Source organism: Centroberyx gerrardi, chromosome 1, assembly GCF_048128805.1.
Source record: "Centroberyx gerrardi isolate f3 chromosome 1, fCenGer3.hap1.cur.20231027, whole genome shotgun sequence".
Classification (NCBI taxonomy): Eukaryota; Metazoa; Chordata; class Actinopteri; order Beryciformes; family Berycidae; genus Centroberyx; species Centroberyx gerrardi.
The window spans coordinates 31,453,798-31,469,764 of record NC_135997.1 but is presented as its reverse complement, the minus strand read 5'-3'; the positions used below and the strand labels follow the sequence as shown (position 1 = coordinate 31,469,764).

At 43.3% G+C, this 15,967-nt stretch overlaps 1 protein-coding gene across 3 annotated transcripts in view; it reads left to right on the top strand.

Annotated features, from left to right (window-relative positions):
* The window catches only part of efl1 (elongation factor like GTPase 1), a 348,687-nt gene that overhangs the window by 321,426 nt on the left and 11,294 nt on the right, over window positions 1-15,967 (top strand). For all 3 annotated transcript variants that reach the window (XM_078285063.1, XM_071920850.2, XM_078285062.1), the window contains 6 exons: window positions 1,739-1,870; window positions 2,561-2,708; window positions 12,175-12,304; window positions 12,850-12,976; window positions 13,665-13,869; window positions 14,248-14,783. In XM_078285063.1, coding sequence (XP_078141189.1) covers window positions 1,739-1,870; window positions 2,561-2,708; window positions 12,175-12,304; window positions 12,850-12,976; window positions 13,665-13,869; window positions 14,248-14,783 — 1,278 coding nt within the window. The remainder of the gene's footprint in view (window positions 1-1,738; window positions 1,871-2,560; window positions 2,709-12,174; window positions 12,305-12,849; window positions 12,977-13,664; window positions 13,870-14,247; window positions 14,784-15,967) is intronic.

Genomic DNA, 15,967 nt, shown 5'->3' with positions numbered 1-15,967 from the left:
GCGTTCGAATCTCCGCCCCGATCCTTTCTGTGTGGAGTTTGCATGTTCTCCCCGTGTTTGCGTGGGTCTCCTCCGGGTGCTCCGGTTTCCTCCCACAGTCCAAAAGACATGCAGGTCAGGTGGACTGAAGACTCTAAATTGCCCATAGGCATGAGTGTGTTTGTGTAGTATGGTATATGATGTATGCAATCTAGTAAAAAATGATGTATATGGCATGTACTGTATATGATGCTATGTAAAGCCCTTTGATACATGCTTGTGATAAAGGGCTATATAAATAAACAAGACTAGACTAGATTTACAGACAGGTCTTAAAGTAAAATGCATTGCAACTCTCTAAGTCAGTAGATTGACACAATGCAAAAAAAAACACAAATCAGGGCAGCAACAAAGGTTTTCTACAGGCAAAGACTAAGACAACAGAATCATCTGTAAAAGGATGTAAGGAACCACTCCAAGAGGGCAACATTAACTCAAACACACTGAGATCTGTCAATAAAAAAGTCCAGTATTCAGCCCACAATGTTCAGATTTAGCTTGAGATGTGAGAAGAGTTTCTCTGCAAGAATGTTGAAACCTTGAGAAAAATCTATGAGCAGGAGCCTCGGCCCCTCTCATGTTGATGGCTCTCATTCCTCTCCAAGTAAATCTCAGGATGTTTCTACAAAGCTCAGCATGTATCTTCCTTTTATATTTTTGCTTGTTTTTTTTTTTGTTTTTTTTATTTCAGACTTCACCTTCTGTCTAATTTCCCATGTAACACCCACATGGCTTCAGTGGAAAACAGCAGTCTTTTTACCCCATAGCAGATCTACCCACCAGTAATGCCAGGGAACTGTCATCAGTCCAGACCTTCACCTCAGCTCAATACAGTTCTATAGACGGTCCAATGATCCCGTCAGGGTTCTCACCACAAATTAGTAAGCGGCTTTGATAGAGCCATAACCTACACATTTTTTTTGAAGTGCCTTGAATTAATCTTATTCTCTTGACTCTCTCGACCATTGTGGACTGAATGCTCAAAAAATGCTGTGTAGGAGTAGGGTTTGGCCAATATGGCTTTTTGAAGGCTGATACTGATATTTTTGGGTTGAAGCTGCCGGTAGCTGCTAATTTGTGCCAACACTCAATATCTTTAAAAATGAGCATTTTCATAGCAGAAACGTTCATAAAACTCCCAAGTATTAAGCGTTCCCAAAGGATTTTATTCTTGTCAGGGTGGAAAATCCTCTGAAACAGCAATTAGACTATGTGACACTAAAACTCTCCATTAAATCCCAGGATAATGATAATAACAATAACAACAGTAAACGTCACGCATCAATTCAGGTTAAGGTCTTCCCATAGACAACCAGTGAATAGATCAATTCTACAGTAAATAGGTAATCAATCAAACTGCGTCATATCCATCATATCAGAGGTGGACGACACTGACTGGACCAGATCTGATTTTTAATAAAAGGTCAATATTGGCCCAATATATCGGCTGTAGGCGGCTGTGTGTGTTTATCTTGGAGGGAATTGCGTCAAGATAGATTCCAATTTCCTTGTGCAAACGGGGCCAATAAATTGATCTTCTTCTCTCTATTCTCTCTGTGTTAAGTTATTACACACGCACACACACACATACACACACACATGCGTACATACGTCATGCTTTTTCATTGAAAGAATATTTTTTTAAATCCAAAATCATCTTACATAACGATTCCTCCACTCTTCTCCCCTCCTCTTCCAGGTATCGGAGGTCTGGAGGAGTGTGTGTTGAAGTCGGCCACAATCTCCACCTCCCCCGCCTGCCCCCCCTTCACCCCACTCAACTTTGAGGCCACGCCCATCGTGCGGGTGGCCATCGAGCCCAAACACCCAAGTAAGTGTCCAGAAGCACACACACACACACATACACACACTAGGGATTCAATAAAATATGAATACTGTATTCTGCAACAAAACGATAATGTGTACTCTGAAGCTGTGTGTTCAGGTATCTAGCTGTGCTCACCCAGACTAGCCGTGACTCCCACATTCCCACTGCTCAATGCGGTATCAGTTGGGAAGCTGAGAGCAGCACTCAGGCCTCCATATGGAAGAGGTTAGTCCGCCTCAGAGTCCTTAGTCTGCAGACAGCGGCTCAGTGAGTGTGGAGATCGGTTGGACCCGATGATGATGATGATGATCTGATGATGAGTGATTAGAGGCCATGGTTTGGAAAAGCCTCTGAAACAGCATTTAGACCATGGGATACTAAAACTCTCCATTGAAACCCAGGATAATAATGATAATAATAATGATAAAGTATATACATGCATACTTTAATCATTACAATCAGTTCAGGTTAAAGTCTTCCCGTTGACAACCAGTGTAGTATTGATCAATTCTACAATAAATATGTAATCAAACAATGTCCATCATATCAGCAGTGGATCACACTCTCTAGACAATTTTTAATAAAAGACCAATACCTGCAAACTGGTACATCAGTCTAACCCTATTGTGTGTGTGTGTGTGTGTGTGTGTGTGTGTGTGTGTGTGCGTGTGTGTGTGTGTGTGTGTGTGTCAGGTGAGATGCCAAAGCTGGTGCGTGGGATGCGTCTGCTGAACCAGGCTGATCCCTGTGCCGAGGTTCTGATCCAGGAGACTGGAGAACACGTCTTGGTCACTGCTGGCGAGGTTCACCTACAGCGCTGCCTGGACGACCTCCGCGACCGGTCAGTCTCTCTCTGTGTGTGTGTGTGTGTGTGTGTGTGTGTCTTTCTGTCTGTGTCTCTATATACAGTATATATGTCTCTGTGTCTGTGGCTCTGCCTGTATGTTTTTACCACAGCATCATGGTCATCAAAAGGCAAATTCATGTCAGTCAGTGAGGGTGATACACTAAGTGATACATTAAGATACGTTAAGACCACACACAAATGTGGTCTTAATTGTGATAGAGGCTACCAATTGTGAAAATTTAACGGTAACTATGAATTATACGTTACGATTTGCTGCGATTTTGTTTGACCTCCCACAGTCCTCTTTTCGTATTCAGAAAGAACTATACACCATCACCACATACAAACAGACCATACCAACACTAGAATTTCATTTGGGCAAATAGGGCAAATAGCACGGGATTATTTTTACATAAACATTTTAGTGCCGCTAATGTACCTAGTGCAGCTTTAACATTGAAATGAATGGGGGGGGGGGGATCTCCTTATATGGAGTCTGCCTTCCCTTTCTTTCCAGTCACATCCTTCTCCTCCATTTCTGTCTATACACCATAGGACTGGACACAATATGACCTTGTGCGTGTGTTTTTGATTATTCAACGTGATTTGAATATACAGTATGTGCTCATTTATTATGTAACTCAGACAAGCCTGTGTGCGCGTTGCGGTTACTGAGAGATTGAGCGTCGTCGGTAGCAAACGATAGCTAATGTCTGCGGTAATCAGAGAGAAGTTGAACCGTTTCCAATTTCAGCAGCATCATTATCTGGCTATGATTACATATTGACTGCTGCCTCCGTCTGTCCGCATGCCGCTGCCTCCCCTCAGAAGAGACACACTGGCTCACAGACAGGCGGATAGAGCAGGCAGACAGACGGATAATAATAAGGAAGTTTTCACACCTAGTTGTTGGATTCGTTTGGTCAGATGAGAACACGGCAACCGGACCAAGAGCTCGTTGAGAGGGAGGTTTCTCGGTACGTCTCCACACCAGGCCTGGAGGTTTTTTTTTAATTTATTTATTTATTGTACCCATCCCTACGGGTAGACAGGCTGGAAGGCAGGCGGACAGTAACGCCAATAGACAGGCAGCCAGACAGAGGCATGGAGAGGAATGGCAATAGCGCACCCTGATTTTCCCCTTTTACCTTCCTACTCCTCTAGCCACTCACGCACACACATACACACACCACACACCATTGATACAGCCTTCATAACCACGCCCATATGGATACAGGTCCCATATATAATGCATAGGTTTCAAGCCAAACATGTGGGAGGGTCACTTGGCAGATGATTAACACTTCTTCGACAGCTCCGCTACATTGTGAAAGGCTGGTGGGTGGAGATAGATGGGGTTAATTCCCCTTAGAAATCGACGGCCTCCCCTGCCCTTCAGCCTAACCTTGTTCCACACCTCATCTGCATACGTTAGCATTGTAAATCCGGTGTATTGATTAAAGGAGAATGCATCTGTCATTTATCTAATCCATCAAACTACCATCGCCCCGCTTTTATGTAACCAACCTGACTGATTGGTGTTTTATAAAAGTTTGAGGTTTCTATATTTTGTGAATGGTATCCAGTTAGACAGCTAGGGAGCAAGAATGCAAAAGTGCTTTAAGGCAAACTCTCCCACAGTTTTTGACTATCCCGCAGATCGCCTGTGCATTGTCAAATCGTCTTTTGCATGTCCCATTCAGCGTTAGACAGCGTGTTATGTTCAGCATTGTGAAGAGCGTGTAAAATTCATCAGTTTATTGATAGCATCTATTTATTCATGAAGACAGTTGCTTTGGAAAAGCCGCATCTCGGCGTTCATTCATCTCAGCTGTTGCCGTCGCAGCGGGCGCCGAGAAATCAATCAATCCTCATGAATGTCAGAGCGGTGCCTCCGCCGGCTCTGCTGCCGAAATGATAATAACACATTATATTAGATCGGCGCGGTGTTTGTTCGTGTGTGTTTGTATTTGCGTGCGCGTGCTCCCGTCCTGAGTCACTTGCGCCGGGCGTACGATATATTACACGAAATAGACCGAGCAGGTGAAGCCAAGTGAAAGCCCTGATCCCTTATTGGTTTCACCTATCAAATCCACTTCAGTCATAAAGGGGGGTGGAGATGAAGGGGAAGGAGACAGCTTAGGAAGGATTTTTTTTTAAGCCTGGTGAGAATGGAGACATGGCTTGTGCAAAAAGGGGGTGGAACTTAATATAAGGTCAGTCCTAATATTTCCTACACTCAGTCCTTATGCGCTCTTTTCATACAAAGGTGGATGTGAGTAAAATAATTCAAATGTGTGTGAGTAGAATTCTGTTCTACGTGTGTGTGCACTCTTCTTCTCCAATAAGGAAGCATTGTGTCAGTGTATTTCTTCTGTTGAGCAAGTGAAGTTTGAAGGAGCCGTTGTCAGGGGAGGGTTTGTTTTTCTTCACCAGATTAGATAAAGTTACATCTCATCTGCTTTCTCCTGTTACTGCTGTAAAGTCGCACCAGCACCACTTCTTCCTGCTAAAGCCAATGCTGAGTATAAACTTGAAGTACTGGCCAATATCTAGTGCCGATCTGATTCATCCCTTTTTGTAAATAATATAGACATAGGTCATTAGTGGGGGTCATTTAGATGAAAATTATTGATTTAATGTGTTTTTCTCCATCAGAGATCTGACATCCGTCTATGTGTGAAAAAGACAAAAATCAAAATGCTGATTTCTGACATTGCACCTTATTGGTACAAATAATACAAAAATCCTCCAAAAGCCTGGCATCCAGTACCATGTTTGGTTTCAGTGTTATGTACCCATGCTTCTTAGTCCCTCTTTCCACCTGCCATTAATTGGACTGTAATCAGACAGACCAAAAACATCAAATCCAGGTGTAAATGCAACCAACACACATTGAAAATCCAATCACCCAAACAAGCTCTGGAGTTGGCCAGAGACACATTTGGCCACATTAACAACAAAATGTAAATGCGGTGCGTCTCCGTTCCACATATAGCAACTCCAGAAATGGAAATAAACTTTAGCTCACTAATCCAACAAGGTAGCGCAGACAAATCAACAGATGGCAGGCAGCTCAGATAGTAACATACTTGCCAAAAACGGATTGTCAGGATGCTGGTGGATGGGGAACGAGCGAGACGAGGTGTTTACTGTCAGTTTGAAAGGATGCAAATGTTACAAGAGGAAGTGGTATGTGTGGAAATTAGTGTTTTGGTGTGGGAAATTGGATTGGGAAATCCAGTCCCAATATGTATAGTGGAGAGGCATTTTAATCTCAGGTGTAAATGTAAGATCTACTCACGTTCCTCCTCCTCTATGCTGCGATTGGCAGAAATGCTTTCATGAAGACTTTCTTTGATTCCAGACTCACTGCTTGAATTCATATTCAAACTTTGCCACCTTTTCATCTTTTGAAATACTTTCTGGGTATGATTTTTGTGGACTCTAACCCCTTTGACATTAGATGCCCGAAGAATATATTCATCGCCAGCATTATGGCTTTTTTCCAAGTCTCTTTATCAGTAATTGAAAACAGGCAATTATTTCTTGAAATCTCTGACTTGCAACTCAAAAAAAAATGACACAGAGGACACAGAGTTTCTTTTTGCACATTTTCTTGTGCTACAGAATTCATTCAGAATATATTTATTTGGAATTTTTCTGACCTGGGATAATAACTTTCTGCCAAGGAAGATAAAACTGGAGCAAGTTTGAAAAGAAAGTGTGTTTTTAAAAGATGAAGTGCGAATAATGTATGTTATGAAATGTTTTTGGGAATGAGCCATAATTTCCATAATATAGCCCAAGTGAGTAAAGGGGGTGAACACTTTTGGAAACCTAAATTTTCTGTTATTGGAATTTTATACTTTCACATAAATTTCTTGAATTTCCACTCCACTTTAGTAGAAAAGGGGACTTTGCATAGATGTTAGTCCAAAAAATCTCCAAATAAATGAACTAATTGTGTAACACACGAAAGGAAAACACAAGAAAAAAAAGTAAATGAGGGAAGATTATTTTATATAGTTATATAAAATTATAAATCAAATTGATGAGGCAAATACTAGCATCAAACTTATACCAAAGGCAAATATGACCAACTGCAGTTAGACAGAAGCTTTTACTGAAGAAGACCCACCTCATATACTGTGTGGCACAAACTGAGCGCTTGGTCTGGCCTTTTCCAAACACACATAACAATCCCCAGCATATCTCGCTCCCTCACACTCTCATTCTCTCTCAACACACACACACACACACACACATACATACACACATAACTCAAGAACACTGACTCGGCACTCTTCCGCAGTTCGCTGCTGTTCCTTTTACATCTAGTAATTACCGAAGCCTTGTATCTGTGAGCAGTGTTTGGCATCAAACATGAAAAGGAGACACAAGAACCAATTTCATCGAGTTCAAATCAAACACGTTTCAGAGAGGAAATGTCAAGCTCAAAGAAGCACGCGCATTCAAATCTAAAGGGTAGAGGAGAGGAGAGGAGTGCAGAGAAAAGAGGAGAAAAACGGAGGAATGAGACGGAGGACCTCTAGCAGGCAGGCGTGGGCAGAACGAGGTCAAAGACAACTTTCTGCATATGGCTGGTGTTTGGGCGCACACACACACGCACACACACACACACACAAGCAACTCTGAGACTCGGACTGTGCTGTCCTATCTACAATAAAAAAAAATCTTTAATAACAATTTAAAACTAACTTGCTGCTATTTATATGATTGCCAGTTGTAGGTGTCTTGGTAAATAATGCAATACAAATCACCAGTAATAGTCCACTACAACTTAATAACTAAAGCTAACATACACGTAGTATGTAAAAAAAGGATTAAGCCCACTTACAATGAAGAAGTCCAACAAACAACAAGCTAAACCTGAGCACCTGGAAAGCACTATTTGTTCATATAGCCCTTATCTAACAATAGAGTTAACAAAGTGCTTCACAGGAAGGCCTAAAAACAAGCACAGTAGAATATATAAGGAGATAAAAATAGGAGACACATTCAAAAGAAAATAATTTGATACCCAACTTTTTTACGAGTTGCTATTTTTGCCGTGTCCCGCATCATTTGGGAATAAGCTGCTATTTGTCATGTCGGTGTTAGTGAAATGTATTAGGATTCCACTCTCTCTCTCGCCTGCTGCACCGTATCTGTGGCGGTCCGTGTGAAAAAAGGAGGCCATATCTAATGCTGCTGCTATGTTTAGAGCCGGGCCAGACGGCTCGGGACAGAGACAGGAAGAGAGGGCAGGGGCTGTCTGGCTGGCTGACGGACTAGCTGGTCGGCTTTGTGGCTGGCTAGCTAGTTGACTTGCCGGCTGATTGGCTGGTAATTAGCAGGCAGACTAGCTGGATCATTGGCTGGCGAGGTGGCAGGTTGGCTGATTGGCTGATTGGCTGGAGGAAAGGGCTGAAGCTCTGACTGCACTGATACCTGTCTGACCCCTTTGTGACATTACTGGCCTGCAGCCAATCACACGGCGTGCTCAGAATGAGGTCAGCGCTGCTCGGCCACTCACGCGACACAAGACTTTGACGTCACAACACGGACACTTGGGGATTCTCTCTCTCTCTCTCTCTCTCTCTCTCTCTCGCTTTGTCCTCAGAACTGGATCAACTGCCAAGTCATCTGACGCCGGCATGTTAAACAGCGCTGTGTAATGTGATTAGCTGATGATTTAGCTGCTGTTTCGAGATCCAGAGAAGGGGACAGAGTTCACTTCAGCTTCGAGTCTGTTTGCAGCCGGAAACCTCCAAATTGCCCCTATTTTAATGTTGCAGCAAAAAACATCCATTTCCTGTATGCACAGTCATGTTTTCACAACGTGCGAGAGCCTTGGAAAAATCAACAAACCTTAAGAGCGAGAGAGAGAGAGAGAGAGAGAGAGAGAGAGCTGTGAAACTAGTCTCAGAGTGGTAGATTGTAAATGTATTCTTGGACAGAGTATTTGGATCTGGATTAAGCTTATAAGTCTAGACCTGTCCTCCTGGGTGCGTTTGAATACAAGGAAGTGTACATCTTGACTAGACTTTTCTTTACGGTGCACATCAACACAGACACTGTCAGTGTTTCTGACCCATTTCTTGTCAACATGAAGTGAAGGAGAGGGAGGGAGCAAGGCGAGGCAGGGACAGTGACTGACTGGGGATTAACTGCTTTCCATCCTGTTTTCTGATGTTATGTCTCTAACTGGATTAGACAAGCATGTATCCGAGCGCGCGTGTGTGTGTGTCAGTGTGTCAGTGTTCCTATTTGTGTCTGTGTTTGAAAGTAATGCTGTCTCAGCCCTCCGTCTGCTCCACCTAAACACACACACACACACACAGTGGTCTTTTTAGGAATGACCTAGTGACCCCCGGGTCAGCCAAGGAGCGTCTGTGTTGGTCAATAAACCCCTAATACAGACAGGCAGGCAGTTAGACTGAAAGCCGCCTGCTGTTTTGAGCGTTGCTAATCGTTGTGAGGGGCTGGTCTGTCTCCCCTCCCAAGTGGAAGGCCAACATGTTGTGTCTGTACTGCTGCTGTAATCCTAGAAAGCCAGACTGCAGAAGACACACTACCGGCAAACAGTTTGGACATTTGGAAGTACATTTTATGGAGGTGTAGACTACTGTTAGATTGATGTATCGGTTTGCTAATATATTCAACCGATTTAGGGCTTTTTTTTTAAAAATCACATATCAGCCAGTCAGTGTCGTCCACCTCTGATATGATGGATATGATGCAGATTGTTTGATTACATATTTATTGTAGAATTGATCAATACTACACTGGCTGTCTATGGGAAGACCTTAACCTGAATTGATTCTCATGGGGCATTTTGATCAGATTCCACACAAGTATGGATCAATATGTTTCTACTAATAATATCCAGAGAGTTTGTGTTCCATGGTCTAAATGCTGTTTCAGAAGTTTATTTTCAAGAATAAAAGTCTCAGGGAAACACTGAATGCTGTAATTTTTTTGGCATGAAAGTGGTCAAATTCAAAGATTGAATATCAGCACAAAATTTCATCTATCAGCAGTTTAAATCCAAAAATATCAGCCTTCAGAAATCAGTTGAATCCTAGTTTAAGCTACAGTAGGTCTACGTCTGGCATCATCATTATTGTTATGGCAACATCATTATCACTATCATCATGGTGAAATGCCAACTATCAAGCCCAAATTTACAGACATTAAAGCAACATATCATCTCTGTCGGGTGAAAACCTTGCATCTCCAAACTGTCAGCGTTTTAGGAACTTTGAAAGCCAGCCTCGTTTTTAGACTGACGACCATTTTTTTTTTTTTCCAATGGGGTTTTAAAAGGCTTTCATAAACCCCAAGGGGTTGTGGAATTTTCTCAACCCATAGAAGACCATGTAATCATTCAGTTTATGTTAACATGAAAATCACCTAAATTGGAGTTAATTAAGAGGTTTTCACATGACAACGGCGACATCTTCGATGCAGCGCTGAGCAGGTTGTGTGTAAACAAGTGCGGCGATATTGAGCTGACACCATCTACCGTGCAGATAAGCCCTATTCACCCTAGCTTTTCACACAAACAAACTCTGTCTCTGTGCACGGGGAAAATCTTTTATCAGCCTGAACTTTTTGAAGCAAATGTCAACAAGTACAGATTCAGTCGTGTGAAACATCGCAACTAAGGTGTGAAGATTCCTAGGCAAAACACAGCTTAATAGGTCGTAGGTTAAAAAACAGCAATTGGCGATGTACCTTACCTTCTGGGTCCATGTTGCTTGGTGATGTATTGATGTGCTTATTCCTGTGGATAACTAGCCAAATATAGATGATGGCACGGCACAGCAAGATATTTACAGCACAGCTACAATGGAGTTTGAAAGCGGAATATTTTTCAGCGACATTCAACAATCATACAGTTAGAAATCCATTGTAGAAGAGGCAGAAAACGGACTTGCCTCTCACTGGTGGGTAAAAAAAAAAGTAAATGACATCACTTCATCGCAAAATAATGCCTAGAATGTACTGAATATCACAAATTGATATCTAACAGTCTAAGTGTGTCCAACGGTAGATTTTTCCTTTTAAATGTTCACAATAATACAGCCTTTACTTTCTTCACTTTTATTAGTTTGATACTGCACATTAAAAAAACTGTGATGAAGTTTGACAGCGTCCAGGTATAGAAGTGTCTCTCCTTAACCGACTGACCTGAATTTGCCTCTTAATGAAACATATCCCATTACATTAGGCCATGTTTTAAAAAGTAGTTACTCAACAGCTGATGTAAGAGGCAAGCCTTAAACCTGTGTAAACTGTGTTTGTCAATGGGTTGAGCAGCCCACAAAGCCACAGAGTTGCAGTGGCAGCGGCTTGAAGCCGTCCTCCAAAATGTATTATTGGTCATATTAATATTTACTGCATCCCACATGGATTTTGTCCAGCCTTCCCTGTGTTGTTTATAAAGCCATGACTCCTCCAGGACAGATTTAAAGCAGAGACAGAGCAAGGACAGGAGTTAGGAGAGGCAGAATATATTGAGCTTGGCTCTGTATGGCCTGCAGCACTTCTAATGTCTTTTTTATTTGGAATATAAAATAGGCAGGAAAGTGGTTCACTCATATATCTGCAATGGTGTCTTGTTACCTCTGCCGAGGAGGTTTGTTTTCGCCCCTGTTTGTTTTTCTGTCTGTCCGTCTGTCAGCAGGATATCTCAAAAACGTCGGAATAGATTTCCATTAAATTTGGTGGACAGATAAGCCTTGGGCCAAGGAACAATTGATTTGGTTTCGGTGGTGATCCGGATCTGGGATTTCCATCATTAGGTTATTATCTTTTTGTAGTCAGAACTATGATACTAACAGAGATAGAAACTTGATTCTAAATCCTAGGGGTATGTTTGCAGGGTCAAGAATCAATTTAACTGAACATTTAAGTGATGGGACTGATGACTTTGGGTGTAACAGCAATTCTTCAGAATTGTTCAGTGTTGGTTAAGGTTTGCACCTTCCTTTGTGCCTTCTAGTTTATCTCTGGCCTAGACTTTATGCTGCCAAAAACTACTGTAGTTTCCATTTCAATCTAAAGACTGCAGTCAATAAACAATTACTTAAAAGGGAATGGGAACATTTTCTCACTGTTGTTGCATCAACTTTCTTTCATTCATTCTTGTTCTCTTGATTTCTTGCTCTCTTGTTTGCTGGTTTGCTTGCTTGCTTTTGTTGCTTTAGGTAGAGGATACAGAGCATGCAGGTCTAAATCTAATAGAGCTAGAGATTAGTTGTGTCTAGAGCAATTACAACTGTAAACAGCCTGCTGGGTGGCCATAACAGTGGATCTAGCACACTATTATTATTTTATATTAATATTATATTATAATACAGACGATTGAGACCCATTGATGTCTCATCTAACCTGACCACATGGGTACCTGTCATCATTATCAACAGGATTTTCATTTGTCTTTGTGAAGGTTTGCTAACATTGAGATCAGCGCGTCGAAGCCCATCATTCCATTCAGAGAGACGGTGGTGCGTCCTCCGAAGGTGGACATGGTCAACGAGGATTTGGGCAAGCAGCAGAAAGTGGCCATCATTCACCAGGTGAGTGGCCATGGCTGAACAGACAGAGAAAAGAGCGCCACCTACAGAAACTCAAACTGCATCAACAGAAAATCCAAGGAAAAAGACGTACTGGACACAGTGTTTGATTGACAGGTGCAGAAACACCACAGCAATGAGTGCTTAGTGACAAAGATGAAGACAATTTTTTTTATTTTTATTTTTTTTTATGAGGAACTCTCAGATTACCAGTTTATGGGTCAGCACTAGAAACACTGTCATTCAGGGGCCGAAGCTAACTCAAACAAGCTGAATCAGGAATACATATTTATATTATTTTTATATATTTTAAATTTTAGTCTGTTAGTCTGTCTAATAAGCACTGCAGCACTGTGGTTGCAGGTTCGCATGTGTTGGTTTGGTTGGTTTGAATGAGGAACGATAACAAAAAGCTGTTTTTGACAATGAAAAAACTTTCTCTCTATCATGTGACAAGTCCCAGGTGGCAAATAAGAAAGTCAAAATGTCAAAATAACCTCTAAAATGTGTGTGTGTGCATGTATGCGTGCGTGTGTGTTTGTTGCTAGGTGAAAGAAGAGGCGTCTCAGGGCCGTTTGTCCGACACCCTCCATCTGGACCCCAGTGGTCTGGTCACCCTCACCACTCCCAACAGACTGGCCACTGTGGGCGTGCGGGCCATCGCCCTGCCCCAGGGTAAGACTGGGACACACACACATACACATACACACACCAGGCAAGCTAAGGGTTCAGAGTAAGCTGAACTCCCGTCTAAATTTAATGTGGCAAACCTGATTTTTGTGAAACATCTTTACTGTGTTGTGTCAAACAAGGACAGATTGTGTCCAGTCCCATGGCACTTACACAGAAACAGAGGGGAAGGACGTGATTCATCTCTTTTGAAACAGTCCTAACTTTTCCTGCATTCCGACAATAAATTCCATGACCACTGAAATTCACTTGTCTTAAACCAGGGATGGGCTATCATGTGCCATGGAGCGCCGAGAGTCTGCAGGTTTTCATTCTAACCAAAGACTACAGCAGGTGGTTTCACTAATTAGCACACCTTCAACCAGTGAGGAGGAACTAATCAGTGAAATCACCCGGTGAAGTGTTTGGTTGGAATGAAAACCAGCAGACTCTTGGCACTCCATGGAACATGATTGCCCATCCCTGTCTTAAGCTATTAAAATGCTCTTTCTCTTCCCCTTGCTTCTGGGTTGCAGCTCTACTCCGATGACATACAGCCTAGTTAGCGACTGGGAGTAGCAGCTGTTTTGTGTCAAGCGAGCGAGAACTCGCTATGACGCAACGGGGAATCCTCCGTAGACCCGTAGACCTCTGTAGATACTTTATTATACTTAATTTCTGTATTTCCTGTCAGAGGTGACCCGTCTGTTGGAGGGCAGTTCGGAGCTGGTCCGGACCCTGGAGCAGGTGAATATGTCCCTGAGGGAGGGGAGGAGACTGGAGGTGAGCCCCAGGACCTTGGAGGCCATCGCCGGGCTCAAGGCCCAGCTGGAGAGCCTGCTGCAGGGGAGGAAGTGGAGGAACGCTGTGGAGAGCATCTGGGCCTTCGGACCGCGCAGGTCTGACACTGATCATGATAATATGAGCTGGTTCACATGGAGTCTAATATTCCATTAATTAACTAGAATAAAAGCCAAATGCCTAAAGAGCCCTCTTGCTGGTAGCCATGTAAATGCTTAAACCAACTTATTTCTTTGATTGAATACAAAATATAATATATAATATATAGGGATGTCGACAAGTTTTTGGCAGTGTCTAAAACATGCCGGATGCAAACCAGAATACATCTTTCTTCTTGAAAACTGAAAGATTTAAGAAACACATCAGTGGTCTAAATGCTCAAAATAATTTTCAAGTTCAACAAGTGGCTGAAAAAATGAACTCAGGATTATCACTCTGCCAGTGATAAAACAATGTCATTACTGTATTGTGTTCAGGTATGGGCCCAACATCCTGCTGAACAGTGTGGAGGGCTACCAGCGGCCGTCGGTGTGGCAGTGTCTGGTCAGGGGAGAGAAAGCAGGCGAGGCTGGAGGCCAGGCTGCTGCTCTCAGAGACTTTGACAACAGCATCGTCAGCGGCTTCCAGCTGGCCGCACTGTCGGGGCCGATGTGTGAAGAGCCGCTGATGGGAGTGTGCTTCTCTGTGGAGCGATGGGACATCCAGTCCTCCTCTCAGCCACAGCACCAGGACTCCCCGGAGGGGGACCCCGCCTCCCGCGAGGCCTCGGTGGACGGCAAAGCCACAGCGGAGGGAACGAGCGAGATACCCGCCCGGCCAGAAGGCGTGACGGCGGGGCCGAGCCAGGCCAGACGCAGGGCGGAGGCCGGCTCCGTGGACTGCTACGGGCCGGTCTCCGGCCAGCTGATCGCCGCTATGAAGGAGGCGTGCCGCCATGCCTTCCAGGCCCAGCCCCAGAGGCTCATGGCTGCCATGTACACCTGTGAGATCATGGCCACCGCTGAGGTGCTGGGTAAGAGACTGTCACACACTAGATGTTTAAATGAGGGCCCACAGTGAAAAGCAAACCTCTGGCCTTGGAGACTTGCAATATGGTTACTTAGCTTCTCTGTATTACACAACATACACAGATTACAGGGGTTCAGTTTCTCACTCAAGGACTCACTTCTACTGTTCATGCACACATACTGGCTTTTTAATGGGCGACTGAATCCGTAATCCTCTAGCCACAATATGGTCTCCTAACCACTAGGCCGCCCTGCTGCCCCTTTAGTTTCTCTACAATTTAATTAGTTTCTCAAGTTGCAATCCACGGGAATGGAAATGTCCAACAGCTGCCGCCGTCGAGGAAAAGCGGGCGGTCTCCCTCCGAGGTCGACCTCGTAGCTAATTAAGCCGATGAGAGCGCTAAAATGGTGAGCCTCACTTGTGCGAAACTCCCACTCGCTTGCTGTCGTTACTCGCAAACAAAATCTGGACACATCAGGAGTTACGCAATTCAGAGAGGGCAAGGCCCCTCGAAAATGTCAAGTTGGGTAATTTCAGCAACAGAGCGAGTGACCGGCCCCGCAAAGCAACACCTTCCAGCGCTCAGCCTTGACTAATGCTCCAAAACACCCCCTAAATTGTTGTCCTCTGAAAGTCATTAAGATGAAAATGAGGCTTGAAATGCCGTTTAGTGTGTTGGTAAACAATATCTCCAGGCTTGTTAGCAGCCGCAGCAGCTCGTTAGACAAAGAAGTGCTTTGTCAGCCGAATCAAAACAGGCCTATTAAGTGAGCTGTTATCTGACAAATATCCAAAAATCATATGACTTTTTTGCTCTTTTGTGCTGCTGGTGTAATTTGAGATGCACCGATACCACTCCGTCACCGCTGATGCTGAGTCTAAATTTTAATTACCATCTAATGGGATCCATTCGTTTTACTTAACAGTATAGATTTATGCCATTGTTTGGGGCTCTTTGGAAAAACATAACTGAGATATAGTCCAATTTTCCCATAATCCATTTTAGGATTTAACATCCTTTTATGTGTGAAGACAACGGGAAAGCAAGTCATTTTTCTTGTCTTTCTGACATGTTACACATGGCTCTTGGGTTCAAGTTTTAGTTTCAGGGAAAATCCTCAGATGCTGCTACCTGTGTTAGCCTGTTATCAGCATCAGTAAATCTCTAATTAGGTATTGCGTTTCAGT